Raw genomic sequence first — 15,446 nt, forward strand, 5'->3', positions numbered from 1 at the left:
ACTCAAGACCAGACATGACTGGGAAAATAGCATTTGTCACAGAAGCTTTCATCTCCAGGGGACCCTGATTCTCTAATGAGAAGATCTTTGTCCCACCAACTTTTAAATTTATCATTAATGGAGTTCGCAACCACCATATAAAATCATGAAGTACATGAGTAACATTCTACTCAAGAAAGAAAGTGATATCAGACTGGGTATGAAGAAAGAGATGAAGAACAAAGACAAGTGAAGAAACCAGGATGAGGTCAGGGCTAAGCTGGGAATGAGATCTGGGAGTGAGGAAGAGACTTTGGCTGTCCCTGGAAGAGGTGTGCTCAGAAGGGTCAGGGACTGTGACCTCAGAGAGACAAGGGACTCAAGTTGCTTCCTGCTTTGGTCCCAGGGCTCAGTTAGCAGCAACACATGTGAGAATAACCACAAATCATTCACAGAACTCAAATGAACTTGGTAATAGAGACATGGATCCTCACATTCGGGGTCCTGTCACAGAGGAGATTTCTGGGGAAGGGAATGACTCAGGCAGGAAGCCTAGGACCATCAGTTATCCACTTGTTCCTCTGTTGCTACAGAGGAGAGCTCTTAGGCACAGGCTATTATGAAATGGTTCCACAAATCATGACCTTTTACACTGCAAATATTAAGTGAGGAGGTATTGGCCGAGTGAGAACAAAAGACAGTTACCTACCTATTTCCAGATCGATTTTTTATGTAGCTTAGTCTTAGAGAGACAGTACTAGTAGGGACACCTTCCCTTTGCTGAAACCTCAAAGGGGTCTTAGCTCCACACAGACACTGCCCACTCCTATCCATCTGGTGCAATGCGTAGCCTCCCAGACTCAGTTGAATTCTGACTTTGTCCGAAAGGCTTTCTTGGTCATTTCCTCCCCACCTATCTATGACCCTCAGGGTAAAACCAGGCAGCCTCTTCTGGCCACCCACAAAGTTTAGCACATACACCAATATATGTGATAACATTCTTTATCACACCTATCTCTCCCCTGGCTTGAGGACAGGAAACATGGCTTATTTCTTTTCAAATCCTCATGCTTAGCCTAATGTATACTGCATGATGGTGCTGAATCTATATCATTGAATAGATGAATGAGGGAGTGAATGGGTAAATAAATCCCTGCTCATTATTACAACATTTTTAAATGATGGAAAACATTCTCACCAGGCACCAGATGAAGCCTCATAGACGGACTGTGGACTGAATTATTGGCGGCATTGGTAAAGTGACAGGATACGTCAACATGCTTTGGACACCAGAAAGCTGAGTTTGCCATGAAATTGAATTTGTAGCATGCTTGCTTTCCATTCACTTCTTTGGCTAAAACAAAATTATTGGAAGGATTGAGTCACAACATGAGTATCTGAAGCACAGATTTTGTTAAAATGATCCACTGTGGATGCCTTCATCCAACCTTTTCCCAGGAATATGCCACATTCATTTTTCAATGTGGTTTTAAAAATGCTTCCAGCCTAGTAATAAGCCCACATTTGCATAGGTGCTAGCCAAAACATCACCATTCATGACTCCAAATCTTTGCCCACACAGGTTTGAACAGTCAGAATGCCTTTCAGATTGCCCTCTGCCTATCTAAATCTCATCAGGTTCTGTGCATTTATCCTATATTGCCTTCACCACATCGGTTTCAAGTCACCTTATTATGGGCCTGTCTCTCCACTAGACCATAAAGTCTTGGAGAGAAGGTACCTGGTTTCATTTATCTTTCCATCACCCAGTATCTAATGCAGTGTTTGGCACATCTAGAGAGCACTGAATATATATGCATGCTGAATACAGTGTGTTGAAAGGTTTGAGTGTTTCAATATCCAGACTGATACCATGCAATTCTCTAAACTTTCCAGCCTTTCTGGGTCCCTATTTTTCTGAATTTCCAGTGTTCTTTTGAACTGTATTACTCATTTTGGATATTTAATGTTATATGCATTGCCTTTTATGATATGAGCCCATCTACACATTAATATATGTGATCTAATTCCTTTTTCTCCTTTTCATTACCTACTTTCAGAGGTTTTGCATTGAGTAGGTCTTTAAGAATAGTTCATGAAAAAAATGAATGAGCATGTAAATTGCTTATGACTGTGTCTGTATTTTGACATTTGGGGATGTGATCTCATATTTGGTTGACCTTATTCTGTAGGAACCTGAAGAATCTGGACTGATGGTACATTCTACCAGAGAGGAGTTGATTTCTTTTTTTTTTTTTTTACCAAGTGCCATAGGGTGCTATCAATGGACCGCTTTACCTCTCAGTTTGAAGTTCCTGGACCACATAGATAGTATAAATTCCATCCTCAAACCTGAGTGAGGGCAGGACAGTTATAATTCTCAGGGAAAATTTTTGCCCACCCAGAGGCAAGGCCAACCTCCTAACCTAGGCAGGTGAATTTTGCTTTTCTAGTCTACTTTTAAAATGAGCACTACACCTTTTGAGAATTCCAACATGGTGCTGGTGGGGTGGGGTTTCTTTAGCTACTGCATAGGGAGCAAGAAGTTTACTTCCATGGCCTTCAGCACCTTAAAACCCAAAGGTTTGGGTTCTTTCTATTGGCAGATAGCCTCAAAGAAGCCCTAGTACCAAATAGCCCATGTCTATTTTCCTTTTCCTCTGTTCAGTGCTTGGCTATTTTTCTTTCTTGCATATGCAGCTGTTTATTTAAGAGGATTTTTGTGGTACTTTCATAGTATGTTGATTCATATCTTGGAGGGAGGGCCTATCAGAATATCTAGTCAACTACACTAAGGAAATGGAAGACCTGTGACGGTATCTTAACACTATTCTTCATCAATGCCCCCCAAAACCAATGGGCTCCACCTTCACTGACTCTCAAGATTTGCCACAAGCCATATAAAGTAAAATAGGAAGTAATAATGGCTAATGGAATTCACAATGTTATGTTGTGTCTCTGTCTCTATGTCTATTTTAAGAGTAAATTTTTAGACTCATAGTATATCCACATGTAGGAAATACTATGTCCTAACAATTCAGCAACTGGCATCTTACCAGCAGGAAAGGACAGAGAATCCACTTGGAAAGTTACTCTGTAGTCTTCATCTTCCTCAATACAACACTTGAGGGGATGGGAACCTTCGCATGGAATTGCAGTTTCCAAAGGATCAACCATGATGTTTGGCTCTAGAGGCAGTGGGTGAACAGTGACATCTTTGGTTGCGATACTGTATGAATTCTTATATCTAAACACGCAGTGATAGGTTCCTGATTGGAAGAAAGCAAAAAATGAAATGGAATTAAATCATCATGCCACAAAGGCATTTGCTGGGAAGGTTAAGAAGAGACTTAGTTGTTCTTATCAAGCTTTCACAGGGGCACACAACATCTTCCTGGACAATGGGTAAGATAATGCTGGGTAGATTCCTTTCCCGGATGCTCTATGTATTAAAAAGATTAACCAAGAGACTTCTGGCCAAGACGGAGGCATAGGTGGAAACACTGTGCCTCCTCACACAACCAAATTTAAAGACAACAAAGATTTAGAAAAAAAATGCAACCAAATAGACAGAAATGTAAACTGTACTGAAGTCCAACAACAAAGAACCATTCATCCAGACCAGTAAGAGGGGCAGAGTCGGTGAGGGCAGAGAGAGGTCCTGGCAGAAGGAGGCAGTGATTGGTGACCCAGGCAGGTGCAGAGGGAAACTCAGTAAGTCTCACAAGATGGCTGGCTGACCACGGACACACATTTGTGTGCAGAGAAACCAGGCAGCTTTAAAAATGGCCAATGAGACAGACCGCACAACCCAGGGCTTCAGCGATGGGAAATAAAGCCAAAAAGCACCAACTGGAAAAACTTTTGGGGGTTTAGGTGCCAGGAGAGGCTCCCAGCCTCACAGGAGAGTTCATTGGGGAGACCCATAGGGTCCTAGAGTGAACACAAGCCCACCCACCCAAGAACCAGCACCAGAAGGGCCCAATTTGCTTGTGGAAAGTGGCAGAGGGGACTGAAATCCAAGAGAGAGTGGAAAAAATACCATAGCTTCCTCTCTGACCCCGCCCCCAATCACAAGCTGGCAACTAGGCTGACTTCCCCCGGTGAACACCTAAGCTTTCGCCCCTCAAATGTAACAGGCGCTAACAGTCCAAAATATTATGATTCAAGCAGAAGAACAGCTCAATGCCCCAGAGCCAGTACTTCTTCTTTTTTAAAAGGTTTTATTTATTTCTCTTTAGAGAGGAAGGGAAAGAGAGAAGGAGAGAAATATCAATGTATGGTTGGTTCTTGTGAGTCCCCTGCTGGGAACTGGCCTGAAACCCAGGCATGTGCCCTGACTGGGAATTGAACTGCAATCGTGTGGTTCGCAGGCCCACTCTCAATCCACTGAGCTACACCAGCCAGGGCTCAGAGCCAGTACCTCTAAGTGACCAAGAGATAGCCAACCTATCGGATGCACAGTTCAAAATACTGGTGATCAGGATGTTCACTGACTGGTTGATTTTAGTTGCAAATTAGATGAAAAAATGAAGGCTGCACTAAGTGAAATGAAGCAAACTGCACAGGGAACCAATAGTGATGAAAAGGAAACTGCGACTCAAATCAATGGAGTGGACCAGAAGGAAGAAAGAAATGACCAAATAGAAAAGAATGAAGAAGCAAAAATTCAAAAAAATGAGGAGAGGCTTAGGAACCTCCAGGACATCCTTAAATGTTCCAACATCCAAATTATAGGGGTACCAGAAGGGGAAGAGGAACAGTAACAAGCGGAAAACTTATTTGAACAAATAATAAAAGAGAACTTCCCCAATCTGGCAAAGGAAATAGACTTCTACAAAGTCCAGGAAGCTCAGAGAGTCCCAAACAAGTTGAACCCATGGAGGAACACACCAAGGCACATCATAATTACATTAGCCAAGATTAAAGTGAAGGAGAGACTTCTAGAAGCAGCAAGAGATAAGGGGACAGTCACCTACAAAGGAGTTCCCATCAGACTGTCAGCTGATTTCTCAAAAGAGACCTTACAGGCAAGAAGAGGTTAGAAAGAAGTATTCCAAGTCATGAAATCCAAAGACCTACATCCAAGATTGCTCTATCCAGCAAAGCTTTCATTTAGAATGAAAGGGCAGATAAAGTGCTTCTCAGATAAGGTCAAGTTCAAGGAGTTCATCACCACCAAGCCCTTATTATGTGAAATGTTAAAGGGACTTAGCTATGAAAAAGAAGATTGAAACTATGAACAATATGAACAGTAAAAAGACAGCAAACTCAGTTATTAACAAACACTCCTAAAACAACAGCAAACTAAATGGACAACTAGATCAGGAAGGGAACCATAGACATGGAGATCACAAGGAGGGTTAACAACAGGGTAATGGGAAGAGGAGAAGGGGGGAGAAAGTATAGAGAATAAATAGCATAGATGATAGGTAGAAAATAGACAGGGGGAGGGTAAAAATGATATGGGAAATGTAGAAGCCAGAGAACTTATGACACATGGACATGAACTAAAGGGGGAGATGGGGGGAAGGGTGTGCAAGGTGGAGGGGAATGAAGATGGGGAATGGGACAACTGCAATGGCATAATCAATAAAATATATATTTAAAAAACGATTAACCAAGAGCCACCTACATACTCACTTACTTTCAGACAAAATTCAGTGGCTTACCCAAAGCCACACAGTCTGTTAGGGTGGAATCAGGTTTCAAAACAGTTTTCCAATCTGTACTGTAGGGCCTTTCATTAACCAGGGTAGAAATGGGACTTTCAGTGTGTGCTGGGAAGGGAAGTTCTTTGAAGAGGGTTGTCACTGAGGTAGAACCCTGTAATGTTGTGGTGGCCCCTCTTTCCATCTCTAAGCGAGTAGGTGCCTCAGTTCCCAGGACACCATGGCACCAGAAAGGAGTTTGTGTGGGGAGGGAGAGAAAGACAGACAGAGGGAGAGGCGGGATTCTTGGGAGAGCTTGACCTGTGGACCCTGGAATTAGGTGTCTGATGTCTCACTCTTATCTAGAAAAAGTCTAAAGAGGCTGACTGATCTTGCTGGAGTAAGAGGGAAGGCAGCAGCGGGAGTAGCCCAGATGCCGGGCGCTGGGTGAGGTGGAGCGGACTCTGGAAAGTCCTTGGGTTGAGCTTCCTGAAAGGACTTTTTCCAAATGAGTATTATATGCCAGAGTCCATCAGAGCGTGAGCCACCATTAGAGCTGCTGCTGCGGGAACAGTATAGGAAGACGATAACAGCACCTACAATTTAGTCAGACACTTTGATTTTTTTTTTTTTTTACATTTTTCCTCTTTGCCCTGATTCTGGACAAGCCAGAGCAGCAACTAGCCAAAGGAAAACCAGGAAGAACAAAAACAGAGAAGAGACTCCTTTCAAGTCTGTTGGGAGGGAAGAAAAATTTAAATTTAATATAAAATCAAAGTGTAGTTGATTTAGATGAGACTAGGTTATTTTAGTACTTGAGTTTGAGAATGTTTAATAGGTGAATGTGATAGGGAAAGTTACGTTTCATCCTAAGTACCGCCCAGGGGAAGGAAAGAGCAATTTGGACAGAGTTAAGTGTGACTTCAGCACGGGAGAAAAATACTCTCATTTTTTAATTTTTTACTAAGAACTCCAGCCGAACAGTAACTACTTCTTTCTACAAAGTTGCCTGGTCTTCTTGTGAAAAAAAGAGAGAGAGAGAGAGAGAGAGAAGACCTGGGACTCACAGGCTCTGGACTGATTAACCGTACAGTTAATGAGAGACCTTGGGGAGAAGCGGTTGAGAGGTGTCCATGGAGCCCGGCAGGCTCAGTTTCACCCTGGCACTGCCATTTACAAGATGTACAATCTCAGGAGATGTACTTCACCTCCCTGAGCCTCAGCTGCCTCATCTGCAAAGTGGGGATAATAATAGCATTATCCTCTCAGTTAATTTTTTAAAATAAATGAACACACAATACATAACAGTGTCTATCACATAGAAAGAGCTCAAGAAATGTCAGCTATTATTGCAGTGGTTCAATCAAATTCTCTTCCCCCCCCACCCACAAAGATCTGCATTTCTTCCAAACATGGCTAAATTATAGAAATAAATAAGAAATAAAAATGTTTCTTTCTTTGGAACCAGGCATACAAACCCTTTACCTAGATTATTTTAATACCACAATTAGGTAAAACACTCCTAAGAGTCTGGTAAGAGTATCTTTAGTAAAAATCCTCTTAAATTCCTGACAAGAACAGAGGCTCTAGAATGAGAGAGACAAGTTCCAGTCCTGGCTCGGCAACTTAAGGTGTAGAAGCTTAGGTGTATTTATTATACTCTCTGAGCCTCAGTTTCCACATCTATAAAATGAGTATAATGACCTTTTGCCTGAAAGGGCTGTTGTATGAAATGTGATGATGTATTTAATGTAAAGTGGCCGACACAGACAGGTCCCAGGACAGGCCCTCTGTGGATGGTAGCTACTGCAGTGTGTTTCCAGGGCTCCGGGCAGCAGCGTAGGGTACTGGCCTTTCACTCACCATTCCACTCCCTCGTTGAGGTCCTCACTGTCAGCACCGACTCTGCTCCATCAGGATACCTCCTTGTGGTGTAAAACCTTTGGTATATTTTAATTCCAGCAGAAGTTTTCCAATACACCTCATCATAGTTACTCACATCACTGATGCACTTTATAGAAAAGTTTTGTCCCTCAGAAACAGAAATTGGGTCCTGGGTTATTGTTAGGTTGGCTGAAAGAATGCAAACAAAACAGACAAAAGAAAACCGACAACAAGTACAAGGTTTAGTCTTTATGGTGCCATCGACACACAAGTGAAATTTAAGACAGAGACAGAAAGTGTGGACCGTCCTGACTACTTGTGTCAACGCGGGATTGGTACCTTGCTGCTCCTGGGCTTTACTTGTTTCTAGGCTGTTCCCGGTGGTGCTCTGAACTGTACTCATTTCCATCACATGCCTTAGGAACTCGTGCACTTCCCCTTTGTGGCTGGATTTATGTCCTGATGATCAGCAGAGCGAAAGGTTGCAAACTTAGAGATGTTGACTTAACCCAAGCTCCCCTCCAACCTCTTCTGGGACACCTCCGGGCACACTAAACGGCTCAGTTCTTAAAACACTTCATTCTTTCATTTTTGAAAGCACTTTTTAAAAATTATACCACATTGTATTTTAATTTCTTTCTTTCTATATGTCTCCTGTATAAAAATGTGAGCCCCTCAAGAGCAGGGCTCTTTCTTCTGTGTCCTTGCATCCCCCAAACTTAGCACTTGGGTCTAGAACTCGGTCAGTGCTCACTAAACAGGAGTGATGTCTGGAGCTACAGGTGAAGTAGGGGATCACAGAGCCTGCTGCTCAGATCTGAACTGGGCCGTAGAGGCACCCTAACTGTGTCCCTCTATGTTTACTCATCTTCCTGAGAATGTACACAGAGGTTCATGAGAACGTATTCACTGAGAATTTTAACAAGATCCTACAGATATAAAAACTTATGTGAACGTGCCGCTATCTTTGCTTCTAGATCTCGGAGTGTGTCTTTCACACAGTTGACATTTCAAAACACCATTCACTTGTGTCTTCTATCAGCGAACAAGTTTGTGCCTCAAGCCACTGAGGCTGGCCTGCTCCTGCGATCAGGGTAAAATCTTATCTTTGGTCGTAATCAGAAAAAATCAGGGTTTTCTAATAGTGCCCTTGGAGGGCAGAAGCTGGGATTCACACGTTCACATACAGCCCCAAAGTCACACCAGCTTGGATCACAGTGCCCCTTGCTTCGCCCTTACTGGCAGTAGGGACCTTGAGATGACGGTTGAAGGATTAGTGGATTCTGAGAGAGAAAAGGATAAGGCTCCTGGGCTCTTCCGATTCTCAGGTGAGGTCCAAACTACCAACCCAGTGGTTTTCAGCAGAGGCTACACATGTCCCTAAACAACCAGAGGCCCATGAAGGACACAAGTCTTGAGTTAAATGTTGCTGTGTACAACTGCACTCACCGCAGACAGCTGTGAGTTGTGCAAAAGATCTGGGATCCTACTGTGGGAGTGCTTTCCAATAAACCTCATCTCGCTCTTTGTGAAAATGCCAAGTCGCGAGAATAGGAGACGTGAGTAACAGTAACAAGCATGTTTGTATTAGTCCTTTCTCAAAATTGTTTAGACAAGTAGGGGGGGCGGGTCTTGTGATTCATTGTACTAGTTCGTTTTTGTATGATAGGTGGAAAAACAAGTTGGACTGCTCTGTTTTTGCAGATAGAGCTGAAGCTGTAACGCTTTATGATATGAGAAGAAATGCTATTTTAAGGGGTATAAATAAGCTGAATGAATTGAAATATTTAAAAAACACTTTTTATAACTGTACAGTAACCACCAAGTATCAGATTGCTAAAGCTTTCTGCAGCACCCTTCCTAGAAGAGGTGAAATGGGAGAGGAGGGATGATGGGGAGAGGTGAAGAGGGATGGGGACTGAGCCCGGCTATTGTAATTCAAGGGAGAGAGAATAAAATTATGGGAGGAAAGGGGGAAATTAGGAGCGTTGCCCTCGCTGTCAACTCAAGATTTAATAGGACTCATCTGAGTGTGACACAGCTCCCCGACCACTTCCTGCCTTAGCAGCACAGGCAGGCTGTCCTTCCCTGCAGTCAGGTCCTCATCCCGCCCCTCCCCTATTTTAAAGACTTCGCCTGAACTTAAATGGCACAGAGGGAAGTTCTCTACTGTTTCCCATTTTGTGACTCACCCCAACCACACTCCCACCACCAGGGAAGGCCCTGCTTGATCTGCTCCTGGACACTCCCAGTTGACTGGCAGCCCTCAGTCTGAGGTGCAATACTGAAAATCCTAGTAAGAGTCCTTACCCACAGATGTGAATGTCACTTCTATGTCCTTACTGCCTCGAGCTCCGTGGGCGCTGATGAACTCACACGTGTAGACAACTGTCCTTCCGGCTGACCCACTGGGACACTGAGTTCCATCGGCCTTGAGGGTGTACCTGCTGCAGCTGGAATCTGATTCTGTTTCAGAGCTTCCTGCAGAGACATAGCAGTTCTTTGCTGTCACAGTTGGCTGACTCTCTGAGTTAGTAGCAGAGACACCAAATCATTGAAAAAGAGTTACTAATCAAATTAGTTCTCTTCTCTTTGAATGCAGAGGTGGCAGAATGTGTACTGGTTAGGTCTGCGGACTAAGGAGCCAGATTTCCTGGCCACAAACTCTAGCAATAACTGGCAGGGCATTGTTGAGAAAGTCACTAAACTGCTCTGTGCTTCAGTTGCTCCAGATAAGGAGAAATAACAGTAACTACAGCCCAGTACGGTAGTCAGGCCAAATGGGTTGCTTTATAAAAACACTTAAAACCGCACCTGGCTGGGCCCTACCCCATTAGTGAGGGTCACGAGAACATGAAATATAAAGAAAGAAAAGCAAGGTCTTTGGACATGATTTCCACTAGAAAGAAAAGACTGCCAGGTTAGTTAGACTATTATTACTATTATTGAGAGGAGAAAGAAGCAAGACTGGAACATCTGATATTCACATCATCTGAGAAATGTCTGCATAACTTGTTCCCTCTTATTAGCCCATATGTTTTATTGGAAGCTTCAACTTCATGCTTTCTTGAAGCATGCTTCCCCTTCAAAATAGCTCCTCTTCAACACCTTGCTTTTCAGTTCCCAGATGTCATGCCCTCCAAGCCATCTTTACTTCTTGCCTATGGCTCTGGTGAATATTTTCTACTCCAGTCCCTCTTTCCTCCAACACTGCCATGAACTCATAAGGCATCCTCCAAACACTGTCAAGTTCCCAAAAATTGAAGAAAAAGAACCTGATTAGCTCCAATAGGAATGCATCCTTTTCAGCCTTGGCTGGATAGTTGGTGATGTTTGAAATATTTTGATTGATAGGTAACCAGCTTTTCTCCCAGTCCCCCAAATGACTATTCAAAACATAAAATTGATTTCTATCCTTACCCACTTGGCTAAATGACCTCCTAGCTCATAGGTACAAGTGCCCCTACTTATCTCTATAGCTCACTCCTCCACTTAATTTTTGCAAACCCACTTTTCCCAATTCCACCAGACCATATTCTATTCTTTATCTTTCCTCTCCCTGGTGACTTTAGTTTGTCCTCAGGCTCTTTCATGCTAACCAACAGGCATACTTCTCCTCCCTTCCTAAAATAATCCTCCTAATCTGGAAGGTTGTTTAGCCACCACTGAGTTCTCTTCCACTCTTCATACCACAATGCTTCTGCATTTGCCACCTTTAGTCTTTTACTCCAACTTTTTATCAAGTCACTGTCATTCGCCTTCTTTCCCCTACACTTCACTTGAAGTGTGGTTTCCTCTCTTCCAGATCCAGTGGCTTCTTGTCATGCTACCTGGACTGCAGCAGCCCATTCTGCCCACTGCCTTCTCTGTGACCTGGCCTACCAAACTCCACAGGTCTCTCCTGCTTCTCTTCCTTCTTCATCCTTCCTTTAGGGTCTGCTTCCCAGGTTCCTTTCCTTTTGTTCCCTTCACAAATACTGGTGTTCCCCAGGACATTGGCCTTGCCCCAAGCACTCCGATGTTGGCCCTTCCCTATCTTTTGCTCTACTATCTCACAGGACAATGTCATCTGCACCATGACTCCTATTCTATCTTATATTTGGATGACTCCACTCTAAGAGAAACAATCTTGTTAGAAACTCTAGAAGCAAATTCCCAACTGCCAATTCAATATTTGAGGTACTTCCAACTCTACATGTCTTACTGGAACTTATCTTTCTTCTCCCCAGACAAATCTGTGCAGCTTCTAATGTTTCTTTTCCTTGACATTGGCAGTTCATGAAATTAAAAAAATCTTAAGTTCATTTTTAATTACTTACATTTCCTCACATTCCATTTCAATCAGTTGTAAAAATTTTTAGGTTATACTTCTGAAATATCTCACAACTGTCTTAGTCACTCCAACCCTGGTCAGTATCCCGAGCCCCATTACCTGTTACCTGCCAGTTGCATGTCGTTGTAACTGGGTCTTTGTTCTGGTTACTTTGGCCCTTCAATCTATTGGCTACACTACCTTAAAATTTATTTTTTTAATTTATTTTTAGTTTTAAAAATTTATTTTTCTAAATTTCAGTTATTATCTGACTTCTCTCTTCTTTACCTTTAAATCTTACCCTTCAAATAGTAGCTACTATAAATAGTGCTGCTATGAATAGAGGGGTCCATAAATTCTTTTGAATTGGTGCCCATCAGTAGAGGAAAAGATAAAAACACTGTAATACATTTACACAAATGAAATACTATGCAGCAGTAAAAAAGAAGGAATTCCTATCTTCTGCAAAAGCATGGATGGAACTGCAGACTATTATGCTAAGTGAAAGAAGCCAGTCAGTGAAAGACAACTTCTATATGATCTCACTTATAAGTGGAATCTAATGAACAAAATATACTAAGAAGCAAAACAGAATCAGAGGCATAGAATCATGGAATAAACTGACTGCTGTAAGAGGGGAGGGGGGCAGCTGGGGACTGATTGAAAGAAAGTGAAGGGACTAGTCAAAAAAACATATAAGAAAGACCCATAAACATGGACAATGGTGTGGGGACTGACTATGGAAGTTGGGAGCATGCTTGGTGGAGGAGGGTAAAGGGGAAAATTGGGACAACCATAATAGCATTAACAATAAAATATTTTTTAAAAGAATAAAATAATAAAATTAAATCTTACCCTGGCCTTCAAAATAAACTAAAATCTCCTTAGTGGCATATATGTATTTATTTACAGTATGATTTCGATCTGCCTCTGTACTCTTTATCTCATTCATATCATTCCTAAAAACTAGGTCAAGCCCTTCAACATGTCCGTAGCTTCATACCCTGTGCCTGTGTTCACACCTGGAATATTCTCCTTCCCCCCTCCTGTTGACTCTTACTCATCCTTCAAGCCCAGCTTTCCTACCAAACTGATGTGTAAGACAATGAGCTACGCAGGATGGGGTGTATAAAGACATGTACAGAAATAATTATAATATACAGTAGATACATTTCATTAAAGAGGAATAAATATAGTGTGAAAATTAAAGGAGGGAAGTTTTAGTTAGAAGATTTCAGAGAAGAGGGAAGATTTGCTCTATGCCTTGAAAGACATAGATAGAAAAGGTGGCTGTGGTGCTCTGGCGTGCAGTTGTGGTTGAGTTGTGCGTGTGTGCGGATTGGTACTCTTTGGAGAACGTGGTGTTCTACAAACCTGTGTCAGGGACTGGGGCTCAGCTTGGGGATGGGAGGGCAATAAGCCATGTGGGTTCTAACCTCCCCATCCTTTTTCTAACTCAAGCGCTCCATTCTGACCTGCTTTCCACATCAGACATGAGGTTCTCAAATGCGATCAATGTTGCCTCTTTGGGGGACATTTGGTGATATTTGGGGACATTTTTTGGCTGTCACAACTGGGAGGTGCTACTGACATCTAGTGAGTAGAGACCAGGGATGCTGATAAACATTCTGCAATGCACAAAACAGCTCTCCCCAGCAGAGAATAATTTGGCCCAAAGTGTCACTAGTCCCGAGGTTGGGAGACCCCACATTAGACAAACACATGGATTGTGCTTGAAGAAAAAATTCTACAGGTAAATCAGAAACCACTGGTGGAAGCCACAGCACACAAGCAGCTGCATGCCAGTCATGTCTGGGGGAACCAGCAATTCTGTGAGGTTGCAACCTGCAAGGTAAGAGTGGAGATGAGGCTCCAAAGAGGTGGCAGAGTCAGAGAATGAAAGTGTGAATTGGCAGTGTTCACACTGTATTTCATACAGCACCCCTGGGGCTGGGCACCTCGAGGTCTTGCCCAGATGCTACTGAATGCAGCTAATAAGCTGGTGATGTGTTCTCTGGAGAAGAGCTGCTGTGCAATTAAAAGTATACTGCTCAAGGTTAGATCACATCTACTGAAAATTTTCACCAACCACAGTGAGGAAAAGTGAAGGGCTGGCTTTTAAATCTATTGCCACTATCAAAAAATAGTTATTGCGGCAGATTCTATGTATTCAGGTCTGTTTTAAATATTTATACTTATCATCTCAGTGTTTACCCCTACAAAGTCTTGCAAAGAAGGTACCATTATCACTATTTTATTGACAAAGTTCTGGGAGTCAGTGCAGTGACTCATCTTGCTCTGTGTCAGGACAGGGGTGCATGGCTGGGATGACAGTCTTACTGAAAAGCATAGGGTGTGAGGCTAATTTTTCCAGGACAGAGGACTTGACTCAAATTATTTCCTTTTTTAAAATCTAATTTTGTGGGCATTCCTTCAAGTAGAGGACTCACTTTTTAAAGCCAATTTGTTTATGGCATTGCTGGGAACCCAGAGGGAGACATGGGGGAGGAGGAAGATCAGGGCTGTAGAGGGGAGCCCTTTGCTACAGTCCCGGAGCCATGTCCTCACGTGTAGATGAGTGACTGGACTAAATCCAGGGCTCTCAGTACCCTCTGCCCAATAAGGTCTCCTGTGACTTTTGGAACATATGCCACTGCCTAGATCCCAAATCTGGGCATTCTGACTTAGTTGCAAGAGTAAAGCCCTGGCATCTGTTCTTTTTTAAAAAACAAAAAGTGTGACCCCCCACGTGCAGCCAGGATGGACAGTGTCCTTCCAGCAATGCTGCTTGCCTGCTTGCTTGCTACTGCAAGTCGCTTTTCTACTCTGTTCTCCCTCAGTCCCCGAGGCAGGCTGTTTTCTAGTAGCACTTTACAAAGTGTAGCTGAATGGATAAGAAAAAAATATATATAAATATATGCTGTCTACAAGAGACCCACATCTGAACAAAAGACACACAGAGAATGGGCTGACACCCTCTTGTAAAGATTCAATGGTTTTATGAATAATCTGCATGACAGCAGGCAAGGAAATATGAACTCATTAAGAAACTGTTGTAGCTTATGGGCAGGAAGGGAATTAAGACTTTATTATTTGTTATCATCTTGCCACCTAAGAAGGGCTATGGTGACACTAAAAACTCTGCAGCCTTTAAATTCCCTCACTTGTCAGCCTGTCTCTCCATAGTCCAAGCCAATATTCAATAGGGAAAAATGAGAAACTGCACTAGTAATAATGATAATTGGTCCCTCTACTGTTACTACTAGCAACAGTAGCATTAATGCTACGGTGGTCCCTCTTTAGCCGCAGTTTTGCTTCCAGCTATTTCAGTTATCCACAGTCAACCATGGCCTGAAAATATTAAAAAGAAAAATTCTGGAAATAAGCCATAAGTTTTGAATTGCACGTCATTCTCAATAGTGCGATGAACTCTTATGCCATTTCTCTCCGTCCCACCCGTGATGTGCATCACCCCTTCGTCCAGCACATCTCCATTGTGTGCACAGTACAATTCGATATTTTGAGTGACCACATCCACATAACTTTTATTGCAATATATTGTTATAACTGTTCTATTTTATTATTAGTTATGATTGCTGATCTCTTACTGTGCTTAATTT

At 42.6% G+C, this 15,446-nt stretch overlaps 1 protein-coding gene across 4 annotated transcripts in view; it reads right to left on the bottom strand.

Annotated features, from left to right (window-relative positions):
* The window catches only part of ADGRF5 (adhesion G protein-coupled receptor F5), a 99,523-nt gene that overhangs the window by 14,751 nt on the left and 69,326 nt on the right, over positions 1 to 15,446 (bottom strand). For 3 of the 4 annotated variants that reach the window (XM_037054379.1, XM_037054374.1, XM_037054386.1), the window contains exons 11-15: positions 9,825 to 9,995; positions 7,854 to 7,973; positions 7,494 to 7,703; positions 3,036 to 3,248; positions 1,178 to 1,333 (exon numbers count right to left, since the gene is read on the bottom strand). In XM_037054379.1, coding sequence (XP_036910274.1) covers positions 1,178 to 1,333; positions 3,036 to 3,248; positions 7,494 to 7,703; positions 7,854 to 7,973; positions 9,825 to 9,995 — 870 coding nt within the window. The remainder of the gene's footprint in view (positions 1 to 1,177; positions 1,334 to 3,035; positions 3,249 to 7,493; positions 7,704 to 7,853; positions 7,974 to 9,824; positions 9,996 to 15,446) is intronic. The other variant, XM_037054392.1, reaches the window with a different exon arrangement.

This window comes from Sturnira hondurensis, unplaced genomic scaffold (assembly GCF_014824575.4).
Source record: "Sturnira hondurensis isolate 20B ecotype Veracruz unplaced genomic scaffold, ASM1482457v3 Scaffold0000880, whole genome shotgun sequence".
NCBI classification, from domain to species: Eukaryota; Metazoa; Chordata; class Mammalia; order Chiroptera; family Phyllostomidae; genus Sturnira; species Sturnira hondurensis.